The sequence below is a fragment of the Sinocyclocheilus grahami genome, unplaced genomic scaffold (genome assembly GCF_001515645.1).
Source record: "Sinocyclocheilus grahami isolate Dianchi unplaced genomic scaffold, SAMN03320097.WGS_v1.1 scaffold880.1, whole genome shotgun sequence".
NCBI lineage: Eukaryota > Metazoa > Chordata > Actinopteri > Cypriniformes > Cyprinidae > Sinocyclocheilus > Sinocyclocheilus grahami.
The window spans coordinates 159,445-183,197 of record NW_015506059.1 but is presented as its reverse complement, the minus strand read 5'-3'; the positions used below and the strand labels follow the sequence as shown (position 1 = coordinate 183,197).

Below are 23,753 nucleotides of genomic sequence, written 5' to 3'. Positions count from 1 at the left end.
CTGTATCATTTTGTAAAATTTTGTAACAAAGTATAGAGTTGGTGTTTTTCGTGTGACAAAATACGGTTTCAGAGATGTATAGTAATATAGCGGTGTAGTAATAATTCAATGTGACATGCTATATTTTCTTTCTTATCTTTTTTTCGATTTCTTGTATACTCTACTGTTCACAAGTTTGGAGTTTGTTTGTTTTTTTAAAGAAATTAACACTTTTAATTGTTAAGCAATGATACATTAATATGATGCATCAAAAGGTGACGGTAAAATATTTCTATTTCAAATAAATAAATCCACAAAAATATTAAGCAGCATGACTGATTTCAACAGCTTTCAATGTAAGAAATGTAGTTGGTGTTTTTCGTGTGACAAAATACGGTTTCAGAGATGTACAGTAATACAGCGGTCTAGTAATAATTCAATGTGACATGCTATATTTTCTTTCTTATCTTTTTTTCGAATTCTTGTATACTCTACTGTTCACAAGTTTGGAGTTTGTTTGTTTTTTTAAAGAAATTAACACTTTTAATTGTTAAGCAATGATACATTAATATGATGCATCAAAAGGTGACGGTAAAATATTTCTATTTCAAATAAATGCTGTTCTTTTGAACTATTCATCGAACAATCCTGAGAAGAAAAAAATCCACAAAAATATTAAGCAGCATGACTGATTTCAACAGCTTTCAATGTAAGAAATGTTTTTTGAGCAGCGAATCATCACTGATTTCTAGTCGTGTCCTCTTTTGGAAGGCCAAACAAAGTAATTTCGCTTTCACAACTAAACACACGGCAGGCTTGAGTGAGCAGCGGCCGGCGGGCTTGAGAACAGCGTGGCCAGCGGATTCGACGAAGGAGCGTCTGGTGGGCTTGCGGCAACCACATGTGACGACCCCGGGCTGGACTCTGCTTCATCCACAGCCGATCCACAGCGCGAAGTTGATGTATTTCCTCAGCGAACAGCACAGATCAGCTCCAGGCATGACGAAGCGGATATCGTAATCTTTTGGAAGACCAAACAAAGTAGTTTCGCTTTCACAACGAAACACACAGCACCTTCAGGACATGGCGGCGGAAACAATACTACAGCGAGAATAAAAGTTACGCCTTCTTTCTTTGCGTGAACATTTGGGCGGCGTTATGCAAATCTTCCCACATCGTGACGTAGATATGTGGGGGCGTGTTTAGATGAGCCGTTTTAGGTAGGTGTGGCTGACTCTTAACTTTTATAAAGAATATCTGTTTGGATTTGAGACTTTAGTCTTTGCAACTTTACAGATCTTCTTTATGCACCAAGAGCTTGTAAAACTCCAAAGAGAAAGGAAAAATTTAAATCACATCATATGACCCCTTTAAAATAAATAGAAAACTGTTGTCTGAAACGTTAATAATATTTCACAATATTACTGTATTTTTTATTAAATGCATGCAGAATAGAGCATAAAAACTCCCCTCTTTAAAAACAAAAACAACAACAACAAAAAATCTCAAACTTTTGAACAGCATTGCAATTTTTGTGCATTTTATTACCTCAAGTTACTGGAGGGGATTTATGGAATATTTGTACTTATAAAAATGTTTTTGTGACAATGCAGTACAACTGAAGTGAAAAATGGGTTCAAATACTTAAAAATATTCCACACTACATTATATTTTCTGAAAGTCAGTTCATCTGATGAAATGAATATGTTTTCACCTGTGAAAATGTCAATAGCTTCTCCTCTAGGCACCTTCTTCACCACCAGATACGCTGAGCTGGGATCAGCCATTTTACACCACTGTAGAGCTTGTTCCAGAACCTTCTCTTTCGGGTGAAGAGGTCGCTCTGCAGAAATGACATCCTGCATTTATCTATTGTTTCTCCCGGCCTTAAAAAAACATTGCTTGCACTGCAGTGTCTGATTAATTTCAGTAGTGACTGAAGTGAAATTGTGTTCGAATGAATTGGGGTGCATTTTGTTTTTACCAAGCTCTCCTTCCTCGATGTCCTCAAAGGTCATCCACACGTCTTTTTCACCCGCAGGAATATTTCTCATATACAGCACCTGATTGGTCAGCTCCTCGGCACACATTGTGGGAGACACCTGCGGGAGAGCCACACCAGAAGTTTGCACTGATGGTTTGAATCTTGTGCAACAGCAACATGAAATACAATTTGAGTTTTATGCTTTTTTTTCACAATATTATTTTATGTATGTTAGCTTTGAGGCCATCTACTGTATATGCTAGTATACTAATAAATGTTGACATCAAAGCCTGCCTAGGGATGTATATATATATATATATATACACACACACACGCACATTTCTTTTTCCTTTCCAAATATGATCACTTACTTTCAGAGTGATGCAGCAATCTGGTAACTTTTCTTCTAGATATACTTCAATAATCAAGTCCCCTGCCTGTGAGAGCTGGAAGAAACGTATGAAAAAGCCATCTACTGTATATGCTAGTATACTAATAAATGTTGACATCAAAGCCTGCCTAGGGATGTATATATATATATATATATAAAGAGTGAAAAATTTAAGGGGGTCTGAATACTTTCCGTACCCACTGTATATAATTTTTATTTTTTTTACTCTACCTGTGTGTCTCTCCAGGTGGTTATCAAACTGATTTCCAGTTCAATCTGAGATTGATGTTCTTCATCAATCTGACCAAACACAAAAAGAAAACCTTTAAAAAGCATCAAAATTATTCACATTTACACAAAACTGCATTCCACAAAAAAGTTACAATGGTACTACCAAGTTTTGTATTTTTATACCAGTGCAGGTTTTTTTATTTTTATATGAATACATTTGCATGGTATTCAGAAATAATTCATTAATTTGTTACATGGTATATGGAATATATAAGTACTGTACTACCATATCATCACCTGATATTACAACTTCGCCATGGTGCCGCCATACTTTTTTGCTATAATATCATGTTACGAAGTTATTCACTTACATCAAATATATACAGGTAGTTATTGATGAGGTCTTCTATGATTTTGACCTCATGTGCCCCTTTCCCATCAGTCTGAAACAGGCTGGGAGCAAACAGCAGGGACAGGTTCTTAGTGCACATCTGATTGAGATCAGCACACTTCTGCACCCTAAGAGAGAGGAAGAAAAAGCCATGAGAGAGCTGCTATAAATGAACAAAGACCAGACGTGGCTGAACCAGATTCCGAAGGAAGACTCACCTGTAGAGATGACTGATGAGAGCTGCTAAGGTTGTTCTGTTGACCCGAGGTAACCCTCGAATCAGCTCTTTGTATCGGTCCAAACGCTGGGGCTTTTGAGGTATCTCTGCATATAGTATGAGAAATCACTGAGACTATTCAAACTAGCCAAAATCCAGTATGTTTGTTGTCAGTTATGCAAATATTCGGGGTTGTTTAAAACTTCATGTTTATGGTTGTAAAATAAATTTTTTGTTATATACATTTAATAATACATGTACAGTGTGAATCTTACTGTATTACTGTTAAACCACTTAAATTCCTCAGTAAAAATTATTGAAAAAAGTTTGCTGCTTTACCTATAAAGTTGTATAATTTGTCTTTTACAGGTATCTGGTTGTGTTACCAACGCAATTTTTGTACTTTCGAAAATTATGGAATTTAAACATTCATTAGCAGGACTGCCCAATTGTGACTGTGATACTGTATATATTACAGTATTTTGTTTTGTTTGTTTTTACAAAACTTACACTACCATTTCAAAAGTTTGGTGAGGATGCATTAAATTGATCAAAAGCAACAGTAAAGACTTTTATAATGTTACAAAAGATTTGTAAATTCAGCTTTACCATCACAGGAATAAATTACATTTTAAAATATATTCAAACAGAAAATGTTCAATTCTAATAAAATATCACAGTATTTTTGTTTTTACTGTATTTTTGATCAAATAAATGCAGCTTTGGTGAGCATAAGAGACTTTCACATAAAAAAAAAAAACTCCAAACTTTAGAATTTTAAAAATCCTACAATGTGATTTTCTGGATTTTTTTTTCTCATTTTGTCTCTCATAGTTGAGGTATACCTATGATGAAAATTACAGGCCTCTCTCATCTTTTTAAGTGGGAGAACTTGCACAATTGGTGGCTGACTAAATACTTTTTTGCCCCACTGTATGTTCTATCAAAGCTATTGTTTGCAATCGTTAGCATGCAACAGATGCATAGACATTATGCGGAAATTAACCCACAATTTTTAATTAAACGGCATTTCAAAGAAAGTTTACTGTACTAACTGGCAGCTTCCCTCCAGAAGGGGTGGAGATCAGCCATGAATATGGGATCATCAATCTCCCGAAAGAACCTTTTCAGTACATCGGTCACGTCCTCTATGAAGTTATCTCCAATGCGGAGTTTCACATTGCGGGCGTCCTTACGAAACTCCTCCATCAAAAGCTTGATTCTGGACTTCGCACCATTTTTCCTGTATATACCCTCATGGCCTAGACCTGTGTAAGAGAGATAATTTGGACTGCAATGTTAATTTATTTAATAATTATTTAGGCAGGGTGGAATGTCTTCAATTCAAAGCACATGGATTTGAGAAGTCTGTCTTCTCACCATACTGAGTTATAAAGGCAATGCAGCTGTCAACGATGATGGGGATGTCATTTCTGCTGAGCTGCTGGTCTTTCAGGATGTTCCCTTTCCCTCCTGCTGCCTTCTGAATGTCTGTGTACCACAGGGAGAAATCGGTCCTGCCCATGCCCTGCAGATGCAGAGTCCTGCAGACAGAGTCATTATATTTTGATGAAAGAATAATGGACTTTTTCTTTGTTGTAATGAAATACAATCATTTGCAATAAGAATATGGAGGTGTATTAAAGGAATAGTTCACCCAAAAATGAAAATTTGTTGAAAATCTTCTCACCCTCGGGCCAAGAAGTAGATGAGTGTTTGTTTCTTCATTTGGGAAATTTAGCATTACATCACTTGCTGCAGTGAATGGGTGCCGTCAGAATGAGAGTCCAAAAAGCTGATAAAAACATCACAATAATCCACAAGTAATCCACACCACTCCAGTCCATCAGTTAACATCTTGTGAAGTGAAAAGAAACAAAACCATCAAGGTGTTTTAACTTTAACCCATCACTTCTGGTTAAAATATGACTTCATAATCCATAATATTGCTTCATCCAGTGAAAAAGTACATCCCTTGTTGTCTGCTAACATGAAAATACACTGACATATTTGTTTAAAACTGTTTTCGCTTGTAAACAGTGCTTGATCTATGCATATTTCTCTCCGGATGCAGATGAGATGACTTTTTCACTGGAGAATTATGAATTATGGACTCTAGCCGGATGCAACGGTTTAAAACATCTTAATGATGGATTTGTTTAACAAACACACAGTTTTTTTGCTTCACAATTGATGGACTGGAGTGGTGTGGATTACTTGTGGATTATTGTGATGTTTTTATCAGCTGTTTGGACTCATTCTGACGGCACCCATTCACTGCAGAGGATCCACTGGTGAGCAAATGATGGAATGCTACATTTATACAAATCTGTTCTGATGAAGAAAATAACTGCATCTTGAATGGCCTTGGGGTATTTTTTAAGCAAATTTTCATTTTTGGGAGAGCTATTCCTTTAAGAAAGTAAACAGGTTTAACTTTGGCTTAAACGTGTACATTAATAGAAGTCAAAGACCCACCTTCCTTTCTCAACAAGAACCAGGATGTCCTTCTTCTCATGGTTCTCTGTTTCCGATGCAATGCCTTGATTTTTAACCCAAGACAAAGACGGATAAGTACATAGCTCATTTATTAATCCTCGAGGGTAAACTTAGCAGCACTATTTTCTCTGAAATATTGCATCAGTTTCACAGTGATTGAGCTAACAGACTCACTGAGCTCCTGTAGGCGTTTCAGGTTTATAATATCCTCTGCGGCTCCATCATTTCCAGGGCATATGAACAGGTTGGACTTCTGCAGAACAAAGAAGCCTTCTTTCCACTGCTGCGGGTCTAGCATGGCCTTGTAGCGCAGTACGCCCACTCGCTCGAACTCTCGCGCCAGCAGGCAGTGACAGCTGAGAGGGGTGGTGGCCTGCCAGAGATCAAAACTGAGGTGAGATCTAATGCACTGATGTGACAAGCTACATAGAGCAGAGCTTGACTGATTAATATTTACCTTCCCTATTGCTCTCGCCCAACTGTGCAATGCATCTGGAGTCTCCAAGCCAAACTGGATCAGCTTATCAGATGTTAGGTACAGTTCAAATGTGTATCGAAATCTGAAAGGAACAACAAAGAATCATATTGTTATAATGTTATGATTAAGATACTATGACATCTCTAAATCGAGTTATGTCCTATAGGATGTTCTGTTATGCAATGACACCCACTTGTCAATAAAGCCGCTGTTGTTGCTGGAGTCTGGCCTGCTAACTCCTAAACAGATGATGTCTTTCACATCGATCTTCATACTGGGCTCATGACATCTGTCAGACTCATAGAAGAGAATAGACTTCTCCACCGAACACCAGTACTTCTGAAAATCTGCTGAATAAATAAAATCAAACAGGTAATTAAAAACAACAACAATAAAACAAAACTGCTGTTTCGTATCAGATGTCAGTATAAAGTTCAAGACCACTGATGTTTTGAACTGAGCGGTAATCAGATGGTCATGTTTTACACTCGTCTGAATGTACCGTTTTACAGTCTCTTATGCTCACCAAGGCTGCATTTATTTGGTTAAAATAAATACAGTAAAAACAGTAATATTGTGGAATATTATTATAATTTAAAATAACGGTTTTCTATGTGAATATAATTTAAAATGTAATTTATTCCTGTGATCAAAGCTGAATTTTCAGCATCATTACTCCAGTCCTCAGTGTCACATGATCCTCCAGAAATTATTCTAATAACCTGATTTACTGCTCAAGAAACAGTTCTGATTATTATCAATGTTGAAAACATTTGCTTAATATTTTTGTGGAAACCATGATACATTTTGTCAGGATTCTTTGATGAATAGAAAGTTTAAAGAACAGCATTTATTTGAAATAGAAATCTTTTTTATACCAAATAAATGTTTTTAGAGTCACCTTTGATCAACTGAATGCATTTTTGTTTAATTGAATAGAAAGTTCTATTAAAAATCTTACTGAACCCAAACTTTTGAATGCATTTTAATTTTGTAACGATTTTTAGGTAAAAATACCTAATTAATTTAATACGTGCACAAGTTGATGAGCAGTTAATTTTAAAAGTAATGCATTATAAAGTTGCGTTACACCATAAAAAGCAATTAATTGCATTGCTTAGTTACATTTTATGGAAAGTAATGTGTTATTTTTGCGTTACTTTTTGTCACCTGGGCTGGGCATGCTTATTTGTTTTTTAATAACAAAAAATGCTAAAGTAAAATTTTTGGCAACTGTAAAAGCCCTTTTACACCAAAAGCTAAATGAATAAGCCTCGGTATAAAGGAAATGTCTCTGCACCTCACTTCCAATTTCTCTCAACATGGGGACAGAGGAGATGTCAGTGAATAAATGAGAAAACAAAGTAACTTGTGTTTTGTTAATTTAATTTGCTTAATTTAAATTTAAACTTAATTTAGTAGTGTGTTACTTTACTAGTTACTTGGAAAAGTAATCTGATTACATAACTTGCATTACTTGTAATGCATTACTCCCAACACTGCTGATGAGTATGAAGTAGTCACATGGTACTGAATAGCTTTATTTTTACTGAAGAGGTACATTCTGCTCCCAAATCACTGCCAAGGCTTGTTTATGGCACATAGTCGCCTACCGTCTCTGGTTCTGCGGGATAATGTCCCTTTGTTCAAGGAGCTTGACTTGTAGAGGTAGCCGGAGTACAGGATAGACTGCATGATCTCATCATAGACACAGGAATCTGAATCCAGAAAATGACAGTAAGATACTTCACACCTCTTGTATTTCACTTAAGGATGACATATATTACAATTTCCAGCATAAAATGTAATTGATGTTGTAGTACAGAGAAACACAGAGTGTAGCAAAAACAAACATTATTCACCATGTTAAGATGTTGAATTTTAAGGGAACTGTGATTGAGTTTATTTTTCCCAGTACCGACATGGTGCCTATCAAATTAAATCTTCACCTTTAAGAAACATGGCTGCAGTGAAGTACTGGAACGGACTCTATCATACCTGCTGACTGTGTGTATGAGTAATGCGGGGATGCGCGCTTATCGTTTCCATTAGCGTCAGCGAGTCGCACGGCCTCAGCCTCCGCAAAAATCTGAGTGACCGTCTTCAGCAGGTTCTGCTCAGTCACAGCGGTGCACAGCGCCTGCAGGGTGACCACACACACACAAACGTTTACACACTTCAACAAATGCACCGCTAATAGCATATTTAGCCAACGGACATTCAAAGCTTCTTCCAAAAGTCCTTCTATTCATTGCATTCCTTTTATTATGGTTCTTTATTATTTTCAATTCACAACACAGCCATCGGCTTATTCGGGGGTTCATAGGTAGCCTGGATACACAAATGATAGCCTTGGTAAAGTCCTGAGAAAGAATAATACACACTAATCTTGGCTTGACCACTGGCATAATACTTAGATGGCTCTAGCTATATTAAGACAGGATGTCCTCACTGCCCCAGTAAAATTTTCTTTTGAAGCAAAGCTATTACAGGGAAAAATGCCCGCTGCAATAGTGCACCGCACTTCTCATTTGAGGAAGTATTCGGGGTATTTCAAAATGAAGTGTGTTGCAGAAGAGGAAAGGGAAATGCATTTATTGTGCAAAAGTGCTGAAGTTATGTGGCTCTGAAGATAACTGAGAGCAATATTAACATCATTATCTAGGCAAAATCCCTATCTGCACAAGGTTTACACGAAGGCTTCAGTCAAGAAAATAAAGTTTACATGTTTTTTGAACAATGAATTCCCTTGACTTTTCCATGGCCTTTCATTACTACTGAGCATTACTGAGAATAACTTATATTTACCATACCCATGACTTTAAGATTTTAATTACATTAAATAATAATATTTATTATTATTAGTAGTAGTAGTAGTAGTTGTAATAGTAGTAGTAGTAATATTAATAGTATTATTCCATTTTTCGATTATTATTATTATTATTATTATATTTATTTTTTATCGTGCATTTAAAAACAAAATAATAATAGTAGTAATAATAACAATAATAGTAATACTAATTACAATAATAATAGCTATTATTATGAATAACTTATTTATTCTTTATTTTATTATGCATTTAAAACTAATAACAATAATATTGGCAATTTTATATATTTTATTATTTTTTATTTACCTTTATTTAACCAGGAAATTAAAAACTCTTGAGATTTAAAATCTCATTTACAAGAGGGTCCTGGCCAAGATATATATATATAAAGTAAAATAATACAATTAATACAAATACAATTTAATCTGCCCTCAGAGCATGTGTGTGTGTGTGTGTGTGTGTGTGTGTGTGTGTGTATATTATACACACACACACACACACACACACATGCTCTGAGGGCAGATTAAATTGTATTTGTATTAATTGTATTATTTTACTTCCATACATTTTCCAGGCCTGAAAACTCCATTTTAAAATTCCCTGATATTTGGGTTTTTTTAAACTGAGGTTTAAAATTAAACAGTGAAATTAAAACAAAATCTGAGGTTAAAGGAGCCATGCTCAACACTTCTGAAGCATTTTTTTGTATTCACTACTGTATTTTGAAGACTATAAATAATCTTAAATAATTTAATGACTGGTAAACAAGTTATCATTGTTTTGCATGATCTGTCCCCTGTAAGTGTAAATGGCTTATCCGTTACCTTAAGAAGTTCCTCTTGAGTGCTAAAACTGGGATGAGGGTGGCGATATCTGCCTTCTCTGTATTTGTGGGTGATAAACTCTTTCCGCTGCTCTGGGGAGGCGTCACAGTCCAGCTCCTCAGTCACAGGAAGTCTGGCTGCCCAAAATTCATTGGCTCTATCATTGCCAAGCATTATGAAGAGCTAGAACACACAGAGATAAGGCCTAATTTGTAAAAGACCTTGTGGTGAAATCACAGGGGATATCAGGAATCCTGATAACTGGAATACAAGGATCTTTTCAAAGAAAGACCTGTAAAAAAAAAAAAAACCCACGGCAAACCCTACCTGGACGATCTCATTGCTCCACACGCTGGTGTCTAGTTTCAGACTCTGCACTTTCGACACCATTGTGCCGAGACCTCGATGCTGGCCTGCAGGCAGACAGAACAAAAGAGGCACCACATCACTCTCCACGCACCATTCATTCTGTTTGTCCCACTGAGACTTCCTGATACGGTGCCGCTGAGCCACTTTTATCTGTAGTGTACGGCACAAGAGGACCCCACATGAACTCTCAAATGAGCTTAGAAACACTTAGCACCATCTGTATCAACCAAGACTCCTCACCGCCATTACCCTTGCAAGCTAGAGACTATTTGGAAAAGGGAAAACCTCTCACACCAAACTGTTTTGACGAATTTCTGGTCTAATTCACAATTTTAAATGATAAAAGTCATCGAGCTGATAAGTCACCGCCACACACCTGCGCAGTTCTTGCAGATGACCACACAGAGATTGATGGATGCCCAGTCCGGATTGATGGCTTTGCAGTCTGCGCAGATCTTGTTGGACCTGTTGGACCAGATCTTCTCCGCCACCTCATAATCAGATAGTGTTTCCGCTATAGATTCCTGCAGGGCCTCCATCCAGTCCCTCTTCTCTCGCTCTGACTCTGCCGTAAAGCTGCAAGGATGCACACAACCCTCTTAATGCTATGCCATAATGGATCCTATTAACTGTCTCTAGTCTGGCATGGTTACTTTGTGGGAATACCTCTGTATGACTTCTCTACTTTCTTTAAGTGTGTGGTTAAATTTAAATGATGAAATTGACTTTATTTCAATAACGTCTATATGTGTGTGTGTGTGTGTGTGTGTGTGTGTGTGTGTGTTACAAAATATACACTAGCGTTCAAAAGTTTGGGTTCTGTAATGTTTTTCCCCCCAATAAATTAGTATTTTTATTCAGCAAGGACACATTAAATTGATCAAAAAATGACAGTAAAGACATTCATAATGTTACAAAAGATTTCCATTTCAAATAAATGCTGTTCTTTTGAACTTTCTGTTCATCAAAGAATGCTGATAAAAGTGTATCAGGGTTGCCACAAAAATACTAAGCTGCACAGCTGTTTTCAACATTGACAACAATAAGAAATGTTTTCTTGAGCAGCAGTAATAGCTGCAGAAAATTTAGCTTAGCCATCACAGGAATTTATTCCATTTTTAGAAAGCAATCATTTTGAATTGTAATAATCATTTCACAATATTAATGTTTTACTCAATTTTTTGATCAATTAAATAGGCATAAGATTTTTTTTTATTTTTTTTATTAAGGTAGCATATAAGAAAACATTTAACCATAATTACAATTTTTATTTTAAAATACAGATGTATATATTAAATATTATTATGTATTATATATTTATAAAGAAACGAAAATGTTACTTTCATTTTTTTGTAAATCAGCATATTTGTCTAGTTTTCCATAAATTGTCCTTAAATCAATTTATACAATTTACTTGAGAATTAAAGTTGTGTACGATAATAGGACTTGCTTTTAAAGAATATGCCTTATTGGCCAATTAATTTTTCTTGTTTTAAACTAAGGGGTATGAAAAATAAACTCAGCTCAAGATATATTTTTAAATGTTTTTGCAGAGTTGGAAATGACTTAAAAGGGTACACACGTACAAGCTACTTAACAGAAGCATAGCGTGACTTGAACTGTTTACCTGAAGGTTTTATAAGGTGTAATGAGATCAAAGCTCTTGCCCTTCCCATCACGAATTGTAGCACCTCTGGCCTCAATTACAGTAATTCCAATTCCATTTTTAAAGCACTGCAGAACACATATCACAAAGGGTCAGCCTTAAACTAAGAGTTAAATCTCCATGACGCAAATAATTTAAGGCTATTTTTGAATGAATTGCACATATGCAATAGGAAGTTCAAAAAACTCAAATTACATCACACTGAGAGAAGAAAGAGGCGAAGAAAAAGTAAATCATTTGTACTAAATCTAGAGTAGTATGGCTATAATGTGATTAACTAATCACCTGTTCACTCTTGTACAACCAGATCTGCTCCATTATAATGGCTGTGTAGATCTTAGACTTGGTTCCTTTGAGCTCCAGGAAGCCGATCTTTTGGCAGTGATTGCCGGGGCCAAAACGTGGGCGGCCGAAAACCAGCTGTTCTTTGACCCGCTCCTGCAACGTGCTGCACCATTTGCTCCTCTGAACTACGAAAAGAAGTAAAGCGAGATCATAAGGTTTCTTTTGACCTAGTAAAATTTTAAATAAGAAGGTAAAACACTTTTCTAAACATTATTTTGGAATATTGTGCCATAATAAATGCTTTTAGATGGCAGGTTATGTCAATGCTATATTATCTGCCATGAAAAATATATATTTGCCAACATATTGAGATTTTTAGTCATGGGTTTCAATTCCCAGGGAATGCATGAACTTATAACCTGAATGCAATGTAAAGTCACTTTTAAGCGTCAAATGCATAAATGTAAATTTAGAAAAATTGAGTTATCTGCTAAAAATGCTGTGCTTACCATCATTATCAGCTCGGAAGACAAATGTCCTGTGACTTGTGACATAGATCTTAGACTTGGTTCCTTTGAGCTCCAGGAAGCCGATCTTTTGGCAGTGATTGCCGGGGCCAAAACGTGGGCGGCCGAAAACCAGCTGTTCTTTGACCCGCTCCTGCAACGTGCTGCACCATTTGCTCCTCTGAACTACGAAAAGAAGTAAAGCGAGATCATAAGGTTTCTTTTGACCTAGTAAAATTTTAAATAAGAAGGTAAAACACTTTTCTAAACATTATTTTGGAATATTGTGCCATAATAAATGCTTTTAGATGGCAGGTTATGTCAATGCTATATTATCTGCCATGAAAAATATATATTTGCCAACATATTGAGATTTTTAGTCATGGGTTTCAATTCCCAGGGAATGCATGAACTTATAACCTGAATGCAATGTAAAGTCACTTTTAAGTGTCAAATGCATAAATGTAAATTTAGAAAAATTGAGTTATCTGCTAAAAATGCTGTGCTTACCATCATTATCAGCTCGGAAGACAAATGTCCTGTGACTTGTGACAACCTCAAATTTATTGTCTTTGGCTACACGGGCCATCTGTATGGCAGCTAAGGGAATCACACCTTTGGGATAAGCATCCTGGGAAAAAGAGACCATTTGTGTTAGGAATAACAGTGTTCCAGTTTATGTGACGTCTGCAGGAAAACACAAGGGAATGTAGGAATTGTTTGGATTCTGAAGGTCTTCAGGCAGCCTAAAGTGCTTAAGGGGGTCCTATATATCATGATGAATCAGTTGATTGTACTATGAAAACACGCTGCACTGTAACTTTGGGAACACAAACATCCTGCCCAGCCCAAAAAGACCATTTATTGAAACTAACTTGCAAACCTTAAATGACTAAATAGTGTAACATAACATTTCCCAGACCAGCTGTGCTGAAAGGTTCAACACACACATGAATTTGGCTGTCGATCAGCACCAACTATTGTTTGTGCAATTTGCTTTTCATTCAGCCCAATGAATATTGGTTTCGCTCTTTGCGTGAATAGACCATTCATCAACGATTTAAGATTTCTTGTATTGCATTTGGTGTGAAAGGGGCTTTACATGTCAACAGCTTCTATTCAGTGTTGTTCACCTGTTTAACACACTATTCATTGATCACAATATGGCAGGGACGGTTAAAAATTACATTCAACAGTACACCTCTGCCCACACACATGCAAAGATGGGATTTATGTCAAAGCAATTCAGAGAGAGAGTGGAAAAACTGCACTAGCATTCAAAAGTTTGGGGTCAATTACATAATTTTTTTTCAATAAATTAATATTCTTATTCAACAAAGATGCATTACATTGTTCAAAAGTGACAGTAAAAACATTTAAATTATTACAAAAGATTTCTCTTTTAAATAAATGCTGTTCTTTTGGACTTTTCAAAAAAGTATCACAGTCTGCACAAAAACATTAAGCAACACAATGGTATTATTGATAATATTGAGAAATGTTTCTTGAGCAGCAAATCAGCATATTAGAATGATTTCTGGAGGATCATGTGACACTGAAGACTGGAGTAATGATGCTGAAAATTCAGTTTTGATCACAGGAATAAAACATATTTATTCCTGTTATTCTAAACTGTAATAATATTTCACAATATTACTGTTTTTCCTGCATTTTTGATTAAATAAAAAGAGCCTTGGTGAGCATAAGAGAATTCTTTCAAAAAATTTTACTGACCCCAAACATTTGATGATATGATATGAAATGAGTGATAAATGCATGATATGATCCATTCAATCATAAAACATCAGGTTGTTTGTTTGGAGTTGTTCACATGCAATCATACCTTTTCACTAGCATAGTACATCAAGTTCCTCCCATCAAACTTCACATATCGTTTCTGGAACACGTAGTTTCTATAACAGAGGAACAAAGATGACATCAGAGAGAAATAACTACACTACAACGGTCACATTTAATATAGTGCTGTCTGAAATTACTCAAGGAGGAAATGAATCTAGACACTGGAAGGTGTCAAGCAGAGGACAGGAACAAACAGCAGGAGACACAACATGTGAAGTAATGACAAACCGGCCAGAGAGGACAGACAGGGAGCAGAAACAGCCATTGAGGAGCGTGCAGGAGACGCAGAGATGAGAGGAGAGCAGCAGCAGCCCCGACGGGGCGTACCCTTGGGGAGAGAGCTTGTCCAGCCAGCCGCTGAGGATGGGTGCCGCCCGCTCGGACAGCGAGGTGAAGCTGGCGTAGGGGGAGATGATGTGGTCCTCGTCTGAGAACGAGTGAGAGGCCGGGGACGGTTCACCCACAGTGCAGTAGCCTGGAGAATCAAGACGCTTGAGCCAAGAGTGATTGTGCTGCCTGTGGGAGGAGGAAGTTAAAAATATAAACTGTATAGTAATATTACTACTTGAAAAAAAAATCCGTTTTATGTAGGCCTGTCGCAATAATCAATATATCGACTTATCGCACAATATATGTACATGATCTCAATCATTTTTGGTGACGCAATATATATTGCCCATTATATTTACATAGAAATTAATGTCACCATGTGTTTTGCATTCTACTTGCGCCAGTGTCTTTTGCAGCTTCTCAAACATAATGTGGTGTAGTTGGTGCTAGTTCAGATTTTAAAAATGCTTCTACAAAAAAAGTTTCATCTGCAGATATGGTCTTGTTTAGGGATCTGTGCCTTTGTGCATACGGACATCTGACTGCTAAGTAGTGATTGTGTTTTTCAGCAATAGTGTGCACCCTTAATTTACAGAGAAAAGAAGGTCAGGGAAAAATCTGTAGATGTAAAAATCTCCATACAAGTTCTTTGGGGATTTTCTCTTTTTTTTCTACTTGTTACTTTGCACCTTTTGTTAGAAAATGTTTATTTACTATTTATTCAAGCTTTTTAAGGAATCTAATATTTTGATACTTAATTTCCATGATCTAAATATTCTTAAGAATTCAAAGTTTGTTGTCATTTGAAAGTGTGTTGGCCTTTTTTGCTTTTATATTACGATGATATATTCAGTGGCCTAAAATGGTCTTAAAATGACAATAATATTGTTTATCGCAATTATTTCTGGGGCAGTATATCGCACAACAAAACGCTGTTATCATGACAAGCCTAGTTTTATGTTCCAGTAAAAAGATGGAAACCTCCTGAAAACAAGCTAAATAATAAGAAGCAAAAACGCATTTTTAAGTAAGTTTTGTAACCTTTTCCTAAACCCACTAACAAATTGGGGTATTTTTTCTTGTATTAAGCATCAACAAAAATTTAGTAAGATTTACACTAAAAACAGAGCAAAATTGTCAGTGGTAAAGAAAAAAAAAAGTTATTGTAAAAATATAATAATATAATATAATCAATATAATACAATATAACATAATTAAGCCAAATTAACAGTTCAAGAAATATTTTCTAAAAATGTAAATATTATTATTATTAGTGTAGTTGTTATTAGAATTTCAATTAATTAATTTCATATATAAATGGAAAGATATAGATCGCAGTGGATGAAACAATGCCTTCTGAAGTGAAACAATAGGGTGTGTGAGAAAAATACAAACATTTCAAAATACTGACATTTTACAGAGTTCACGCTTGGTATAAACATCAGAAAGTGCTTCTACATCACGTCTTGCGTAAGCTTCAGGAAGCGCTTGCATCACACTTCACAACGTGCTGCTGTTCACGAAGCTATCGTGAAACTGTGTATGGCAACTGGCCGGAAGCGACAGTTTATTGTTTAAAAAGTTTAAAATATTCGTGTAATCCATACGACTGGGGTTGTATGGATTACTATCTTATTCTTTTTGCATGGATTTTGAGGTGTCAGCTTTGAGGGTTTAATCCACTTGCATTATATATCTGCCAATCTAGAGATGGATTGTTTTGTCTTTTTACAACATTGGTTTTGGCTTTGTTTTCCTGTTTTCATACTTGCTGAAGGTAATGATCGAAAAGTAGTTTGACCAATAACATGCAGGCATTGTGAATAATCCACCAATCGTGGCACGTGAGAAGGTGGATCTGCGGGGCCGAGAGCCGTGGGAACGGAGCGAGGCCGGTGGAGTAATTGATAATGAGCGACACCTGCACCACTCACCGGTCTCGAGTCCCACGGAGGAGCTCCGGAAGGATACAAAGGAGGAGTTAAGACAGTGAAAGACGAGAGAGGACCAGGCCTGGACTTTATTTTGTGTTTTGTTTGTGCGCGACAGTCGTCCGCGAGGGGCTGTCGCGCTATTTTGTGTTTGTTTATTTTATTAAAGTTTTGTTGAAGTGTTCGCCAGTTCCCGCCTCCTTCTTCCCGAACTACGAACTTCGTTACAGTGTGTTCGACTTGAAGTGGCGCTGTGCAGACCGATCGGTGTATGACATCAAAGTACCGCGACAGCGATCTGAAAGCATAAGGAGCCGTCTGCTCTCTATAGCTCTCATGGTACTTTAATGTCAAACACTGATCGGTCTGCACAGCATACATCTGGGATGTCGTGAGGGCGAGTAAATGATGAGAGAATTTTTATTTTTTGTGAAGTATCCCTTTAAGACATTAATGCTCTTTTTTTATATATATAAAAATATCCATCTTTGCCTCACAGATGCAGACACTTACATTGGAAGCTCTAGACTCACACGTTCTATGAGGCTGGAAGACACTAGAGCTCAACCAAGTAAACTCACTAACTCTTTACTCCATTGTTTTAGGTGTCACTTTGTGATTAACAGCTGGATATAACTATGTGGGCAAACCAAACATTCGGCTGGATTTTGTTAAAGCTGTCAAGTTGAACACTAATGGAAATACTTACCCATGTTCTCTTTTTTTATCTTCAATATTTGTAGTCTTTTCCTCACTTTTGGTCCTCTCAACCTAAAAACATTCAACCATAAATAAATTGCACCTATTAGAGTACACTTGGAGTAAGTGAGACCAAACTTTATTTTAGAGAGAATTTTTACTTTAAGTATCTTACCTCTGAATGTTGATAGTGTGGCCTGCTGTGGAAAACAGTTTCACAGTACGGGTTGATCATTTCATCTTCATCCTCAGCAGATACTATGCCGGTTTAACAGAAAATTGCAACATAACATATTCATAAGATAAAATGAAATATTAAGTGCTAAAAATCCAACTCAAGTGCTCTTTAGCGATATGACAGCATGGCGTGTAAAGCACACTAAAGCCAACCAGTTTAATGAAATCTTCCTACCCAGCGTAGCTCTCAAACCATAACATAAAAAGGCAAATATGCACAAGTGAGATGGTAGATTGATGATGGATGGCAAGTTTTTAGCACATTTCACTATTGTTCAAAACTTGAGGTTCAAAACTGACCAATGCTGCATTTATAGAAAGTACAGTAAAATTAGTAGTTTTGTGAAATATTATTTGAATTTATTGTAAAATGCCTTTTATTCCCGTGATGCAAAGCTGAATTTTCAGCATCATTACTCTTCAGAAATCATTGTAATATGGTGATTTCCTATCATTATCAATGTTGAAAACAGTTGCGCTGCTAAATGTTTTGTGGAAATCGTGATACGTTTTTTTCAAGATTCTTTGATGAATAGAAATTTCAAAAGAACAGCACTTATTTGAAACATTATAAATGTCTTTACTGCCACTTTTGATCAATTTAATGCATCCTTGCTGAATAAAAATATGAATTTCTTTCAAAAGAAAAAATTGTACTGACCCCAAACTTTTGAACGGTAGTGAATACAGTATATATACCCTTTTGTTTCTCTTATTGTACAGTTTCGTAGTACAGAAAATTGTACATTATTCATTCAATGGAAGAAAGAAAGTCATAAATATTAGGAACCACTTTAGGGTGAGTAAATAATAACATTTTCCACAACAAAGTTTGAAATAAGTGGTGGTAATAAACCTACCAGATGTTCTTTTAGGTGTTTCAGTTGAGTTGGACTTTTCTAAAGTGCTATAGGAGGAGAAACTTCAGTTAGGTGTATGGGGATAAACAAAACTTTGTCATAGTCGTAAGAACCACAATACAGCAGAATGACAAGAGTTTACCTATGATTTTCAGTGGATGGGCTGACCTCCTGGCGTGGAGGGGGAACGGGTACAGAGCGACTCCAAAACACACGTGGAGTGCCTGGTAAAGTGCCACAGTAGATTTCATTGGAGACCATCTCTAGCCCTGAGCAGGGTGGACTTGGAGGTGAACCGGGTGTGTTAGTGAAGGGAGAGCACTGATAACTCGAGGGGGAGTCAGGAGGGGTGCAGAGGGGTGGGGTGCTCAGACGCTCCTGCTCCGACATTCTCCTGAATGTGGATGGGGGGATTCCTCGATTTAACCTGGGGGGCACTGGAGGTAACGGATCACTAGTCTCTAGGAATGAAGTGGTATTACTCAAAGCTAGTTCACGATGGCCCTTTTTTGATTCAGTAGATGTTTCAACAGTGTCTGTACTGGAGGATGAACCTTCTGCAACTTTTAAAAGTGAGTCCTGAGATGACTTTTGGCGAGGTTGTGCTTCATGTTGTGCTGGTAAAGAAATTTTCTCTGCTCTCAGTCTGTGGAAGACAGTTCTTGGTTTTGGTACCGGCTTTACAACACTGGTGCTACGCTCTGAGAATGAGCGCTTCACTTGTGTACAAAGATTCGGGGCCGAGCTGTTACGTAAGGCTTCTAAGGAGATGCCAGGACGTCTTGAAGGAGAAAGAGGCTGCGCTTTGACAGGGGTCACCTCGTGAATAGCAGAGTCTGAATTACAGCGATCTAGCAAGGGCTGTTGACAGATCAGCTGAATGTGCTCGACTAGTTTGAGGATACGCTTCCTGTGGCCGGTGGCAGTGACTCCCACCCTGTTCAGAGCTACATTGTCCACATGACAGAAGTCTCGGGCGAGGAGAAAGCCTGCCTGACGGAAGTGGTCCAGATACCTCTCGAGGTGGATGGAAGCCAACAGGTCCTCTGCATCTGAGCATGGACCGATTGTTGCCATAGTGTGCATGGGTGCTCATTCGGCTGCTTGCAAAACAGCAGCAATTCCAGCCAATTGTAGAAGACGAAACCAGTCCTTCATCTGAGAAAACAAGCAAAGAAAATAGGTTTCATTGCAATAAAGAGACCTCTTTAAAGGGATAATTCACCCAAAAATGAAAATTCTGTCATCATTTACATCAAATCTACTTCCATAGAATTTTTTCCCATACTATGGAGGTCAATGGCTACCGCCAACTGTTTGGTTACCAATATTATTCAAAATACCTTATTATTTTGTGTTCAACAGAAGAAAGAAACTCATATAGTTTTGTGTGAACTATCACTTAAATCCACCAATAATTTGATCTACCATCAGTGCAGCAAATAAATAATATGTAAAACACACTATATTATACAAACAAAGACTAATAGAAGTATGTAAAAACACACAGTTAGGAACGATGAACAGTCATCTGAAGTTGCTTCAATACAAATGGTAAATGTGAACTCCAACTGTATTGCATAAATACAATGAAAATGTCCATGATATTCATTTAAGATTTAAAGGCATGCTATATCATACCATATGAGAGTGTAAAGAAGTTAAGCAATTATGGAAAGATGTGAAAGAAATAATTCCTTGATGTTAACATTTCACTGTGACTTTCACTTTGTTATTTCATTTATAATGAGATTCATTTAATCAGTGCAGCAAATAAATAATATGTAAAACACACTATATTATACAAACAAAGACTAATAGAAGTATGTAAAAACACACAGTTAGGAACGATGAACAGTCATCTGAAGTTGCTTCAATACAAATGGTTAATGTGAACTCCAACTGTATTGCATAAATACAATGAAAATGTCCATGATATTCATTTAAGATTTAAAGGCATGCTATATCATACCATATGAGAGTGTAAAGAAGTTAAGCAATTATGGAAAGATGTGAAAGAAATAATTCCTTGATGTTAACATTTCACTGTGACTTTCATTTTGTTATTTCATTTATAATGAGATTCATTTAAAAAACTCTAAAAAATGCTGGGTTAAATGTAACCCAGCGCTGGGTTAAAAAGGGACAAACCCGGCGGTTGGGTTGTTTTGAACCCAACCGCTGAGTCAAAACAACCCAATAGCTGGGTTTGTCCCTTTTTAACCAAGAGCTGGGTTATATTTACATTTTTAGCATGTAGAAAATGTATATTTCAAAACTTATATCCTGCAAGTAAAACAGCTTATTACTTTAAATTGAAAATATATTTGTGCACCAAATATATGACTTTGCCTGAATGAAATGGTTACAAATATGTCAATGGAAAAGAAAACTTATATTTTAAGGGACACGGAAGATCTTTGATGGTATTTAGGGACCATTCAAACTATTCTTAAAACATGGTGATGCTAGTGAGGTGCTAACAGAAAACTAAGAATAGAGATGGTAATGAATATTAAGGTATGGAGAAGTTTTATTTGTGTGTTTTGTTGTCTTGTTCCTGTTCTTTGTTAAATGCAAATACATGTGTACATGTGCACAGTTAAAATGTAATAAAAAATGATGGAGAAGGAATAATAAAGGTTAGACTAATAATGTCTCAATTTTCGCTTGTGGCTTTTTTTTATGTGTTGTACAATTAGCAATAAAAAACAACAACAATAATAATAATAATAATAAATTATTTTATTAATATTAATAGTTATTTATTTCATTATGCATTTTAATATTAATAATAATAATTTTATTTATTTATAAAATTATTATACTAGAATTGTGCCTAAATGCAAAGACAAATCTTACAAAAATAGTAATGTCCACCTCTAAATTTGACAAACAAAAGACATGGCTGATAGTTGCAGGGAGGTTAATGGTCTTTTATGACAGCGAGCATTTTTCAGCTGAGACTGAATCACCCTAACTTTGCAGATGATGGCATGACCCCATTCATGACTCTTAAAACCACCAAATTGGAACAAAACAGTCATTGAGCAAACAAAAACAAATCTTTGTACCATCTGAAAATGAGCATTCAGAGTGGACACAAATTGGAATATTACAATGTCACAAATCATCATAAGCTGTAACGGAGTACATGCAAGGAATGCCAATACGGTCATACTTCTTCTGACCATTTTCATACTTCTAAGCCTCTGTTCATTGAAGGAAAGCTGTTGAAAACATGAGGGAACTATAGTCGAGAAAAAAGGACTCCACTAGGGTGGGCCTGGGAGAAAAACCACATGGGTGGGGCAAAGCTTTTGGCGGGGATGGCATAACTTTGGGAGCGACCCAGTGCGAACGCTTTCTATAAACATTCCTGACACTTTCCTGACTACGTGTCCAAAAGACCGACAGCACTTGAGAACAGTGGCCTAAGAGAACTCTCAAGGCTACGAGTGGCATACAGCCAAACCCAGGAACAGAGAGCCGCTAGATTCCATGACCTCCGGGGGGGCGGAGCCTGACGGGTGGGAGTGATGATTGGATAAACGCTCATCACAGGGTGTACATCTCAAACCCACAAAGGATGCACAAAGGTGTTCTCTCTCAAGGACATCTCAAATTGGAGGTAATTATGAGCACACTTTCTATTTGCGGCAGAGATCACAATCGCTCCACTGCAATTATGAATCGCAATAAAAAGACAGAAATGTGTTAAAATATCAACAGGGTCTGTTTCACTCAACAACACCGAGTCTGCGTAGAAAAGCAGACATTAGAAGGCCGTTAAAAAAGGCTGATGAGTCATATCCTCGTCTTCCTTTGTCTGGACTCTGGATGCTAACCTTTGGCTCGGCCACTCTGATTCACCGGATCCCACGGTGAGGGGGGAGGCAGGAAGCTTGTGAGGTGGACTGATAAAGTGTGACCTGAGGAAAGGAGAGAAACGGGTCCGGGTGATGTCTTTTTCCCCCTAGCAGCAATGCAGAAAAACTCCCTTCAGCAAGACTGTCATCGTGAAGCCAAACAAGCCAACCAGTGGCAAAACATCTGCAATGATTTCAGCCTGAAGCCCTTAATCTACAGACTCTATTCAGATTTGCTCTGTAGATAATTTCAGTATTGAGTATGCTGCCTGTTTTTGCTTTTTGTAAATGTTTACATTTTGAATTAAAGGGGTCATATGATGCTATTTAAATTTTTCCTTTCTCTTTTGAGTGTTACAAGCTCTTGGTGCATAAAGAAAATCTGTGAAGTTGCAAAGACTAAAGTCTCAAATCCAAAAAGATATTCTTTATAAAAGTTAAGAGTCAATCACGCCTACCTAAAACGGCTCGTTCTAACACACCCCCACATATCTACATCACTATGTGGGAATATTTGCATAATGCCGCCCAAATGTTCACGCAAAGAAAGGCGGCGTAACTTTTATTCTCACTGTAGTATTGTTGCTGCCGCCATGTCGTGAAGACGCTGTGTGTTTCGCTGTGAAAGCGAAACTACTTTGGTTGGCCTTCCAAAAGAGGACGATATCCGCTTCGTCATGCCTGGAGCTGATCCGTGCTGGTTGCTGAGGAAATATATCAACTTCGCGCTGTGGATCGCCGGATTGGCTATCAGTGTGGACGAAGCGGAGTCCAGCCCGGGGTCGTCACATGTGGTTGCCGCAAGCCCGCCGGCCACGCCATTCTCAAGCCCGCCAGCCTCCGCTCAATCTAGGCCGACAGCCGCCGCTCACTCTAGCCCGCCGTGTGTGACGCTGTGTTTCGTTGTGAAAGCGAAACTACTTTGGTTGGCCTTCCAAAAGAGGACGATATCCGCTTCGTCATGCCTGGAGCTGATCCGTGCTGGTTGCTGAGGAAATATATCAACTTCGCGCTGTGGATCGCCGGATTGGCTATCAGTGTGGACGAAGCGGAGTCCAGCCCGGGGTCGTCACATGTGGTTGCCGCAAGCCCGCCGGCCACGCCATTCTCAAGCCCGCCAGCCTCCGCTCAATCTAGGCCGACAGCCGCCGCTCACTCTAGCCCGCCGTGTGTGACGCTGTGTTTCGTTGTGAAAGCAAAACTACTTTGTTTGGCCTTCCAAAAGTTTGGCAGACATGGTTTTATGTTTACGCAGCGCGATGCAATGCAACGCGTAAAAAGACAGTACAAGTCATTATAATCCGTAAATATGTCCC

At 37.4% G+C, this 23,753-nt stretch overlaps 1 protein-coding gene across 1 annotated transcript in view; it reads right to left on the bottom strand.

Moving 5' to 3' along the window:
* LOC107563596 (arf-GAP with Rho-GAP domain, ANK repeat and PH domain-containing protein 3-like) overlaps positions 1-23,753 on the bottom strand; it is a 35,689-nt gene that overhangs the window by 5,155 nt on the left and 6,781 nt on the right. The window contains exons 2-27 of the mRNA XM_016248495.1: positions 18,711-19,726; positions 18,569-18,615; positions 17,647-17,729; positions 17,482-17,543; positions 14,839-15,027; positions 14,495-14,564; positions 13,162-13,282; positions 12,146-12,330; positions 11,822-11,928; positions 10,571-10,770; positions 10,153-10,238; positions 9,826-10,008; positions 8,169-8,310; positions 7,784-7,888; positions 6,364-6,520; positions 6,150-6,252; positions 5,867-6,065; positions 5,672-5,735; positions 4,574-4,737; positions 4,249-4,461; positions 3,195-3,300; positions 2,957-3,104; positions 2,586-2,654; positions 2,335-2,409; positions 1,964-2,081; positions 1,694-1,822 (exon numbers count right to left, since the gene is read on the bottom strand). Of these exons, the coding sequence (XP_016103981.1) occupies positions 1,694-1,822; positions 1,964-2,081; positions 2,335-2,409; positions 2,586-2,654; positions 2,957-3,104; positions 3,195-3,300; positions 4,249-4,461; positions 4,574-4,737; positions 5,672-5,735; positions 5,867-6,065; positions 6,150-6,252; positions 6,364-6,520; positions 7,784-7,888; positions 8,169-8,310; positions 9,826-10,008; positions 10,153-10,238; positions 10,571-10,770; positions 11,822-11,928; positions 12,146-12,330; positions 13,162-13,282; positions 14,495-14,564; positions 14,839-15,027; positions 17,482-17,543; positions 17,647-17,729; positions 18,569-18,615; positions 18,711-19,654 (4,069 nt within the window). The 5' untranslated portion in view covers positions 19,655-19,726. The remainder of the gene's footprint in view (positions 1-1,693; positions 1,823-1,963; positions 2,082-2,334; positions 2,410-2,585; positions 2,655-2,956; positions 3,105-3,194; positions 3,301-4,248; positions 4,462-4,573; positions 4,738-5,671; positions 5,736-5,866; positions 6,066-6,149; positions 6,253-6,363; positions 6,521-7,783; positions 7,889-8,168; positions 8,311-9,825; positions 10,009-10,152; positions 10,239-10,570; positions 10,771-11,821; positions 11,929-12,145; positions 12,331-13,161; positions 13,283-14,494; positions 14,565-14,838; positions 15,028-17,481; positions 17,544-17,646; positions 17,730-18,568; positions 18,616-18,710; positions 19,727-23,753) is intronic.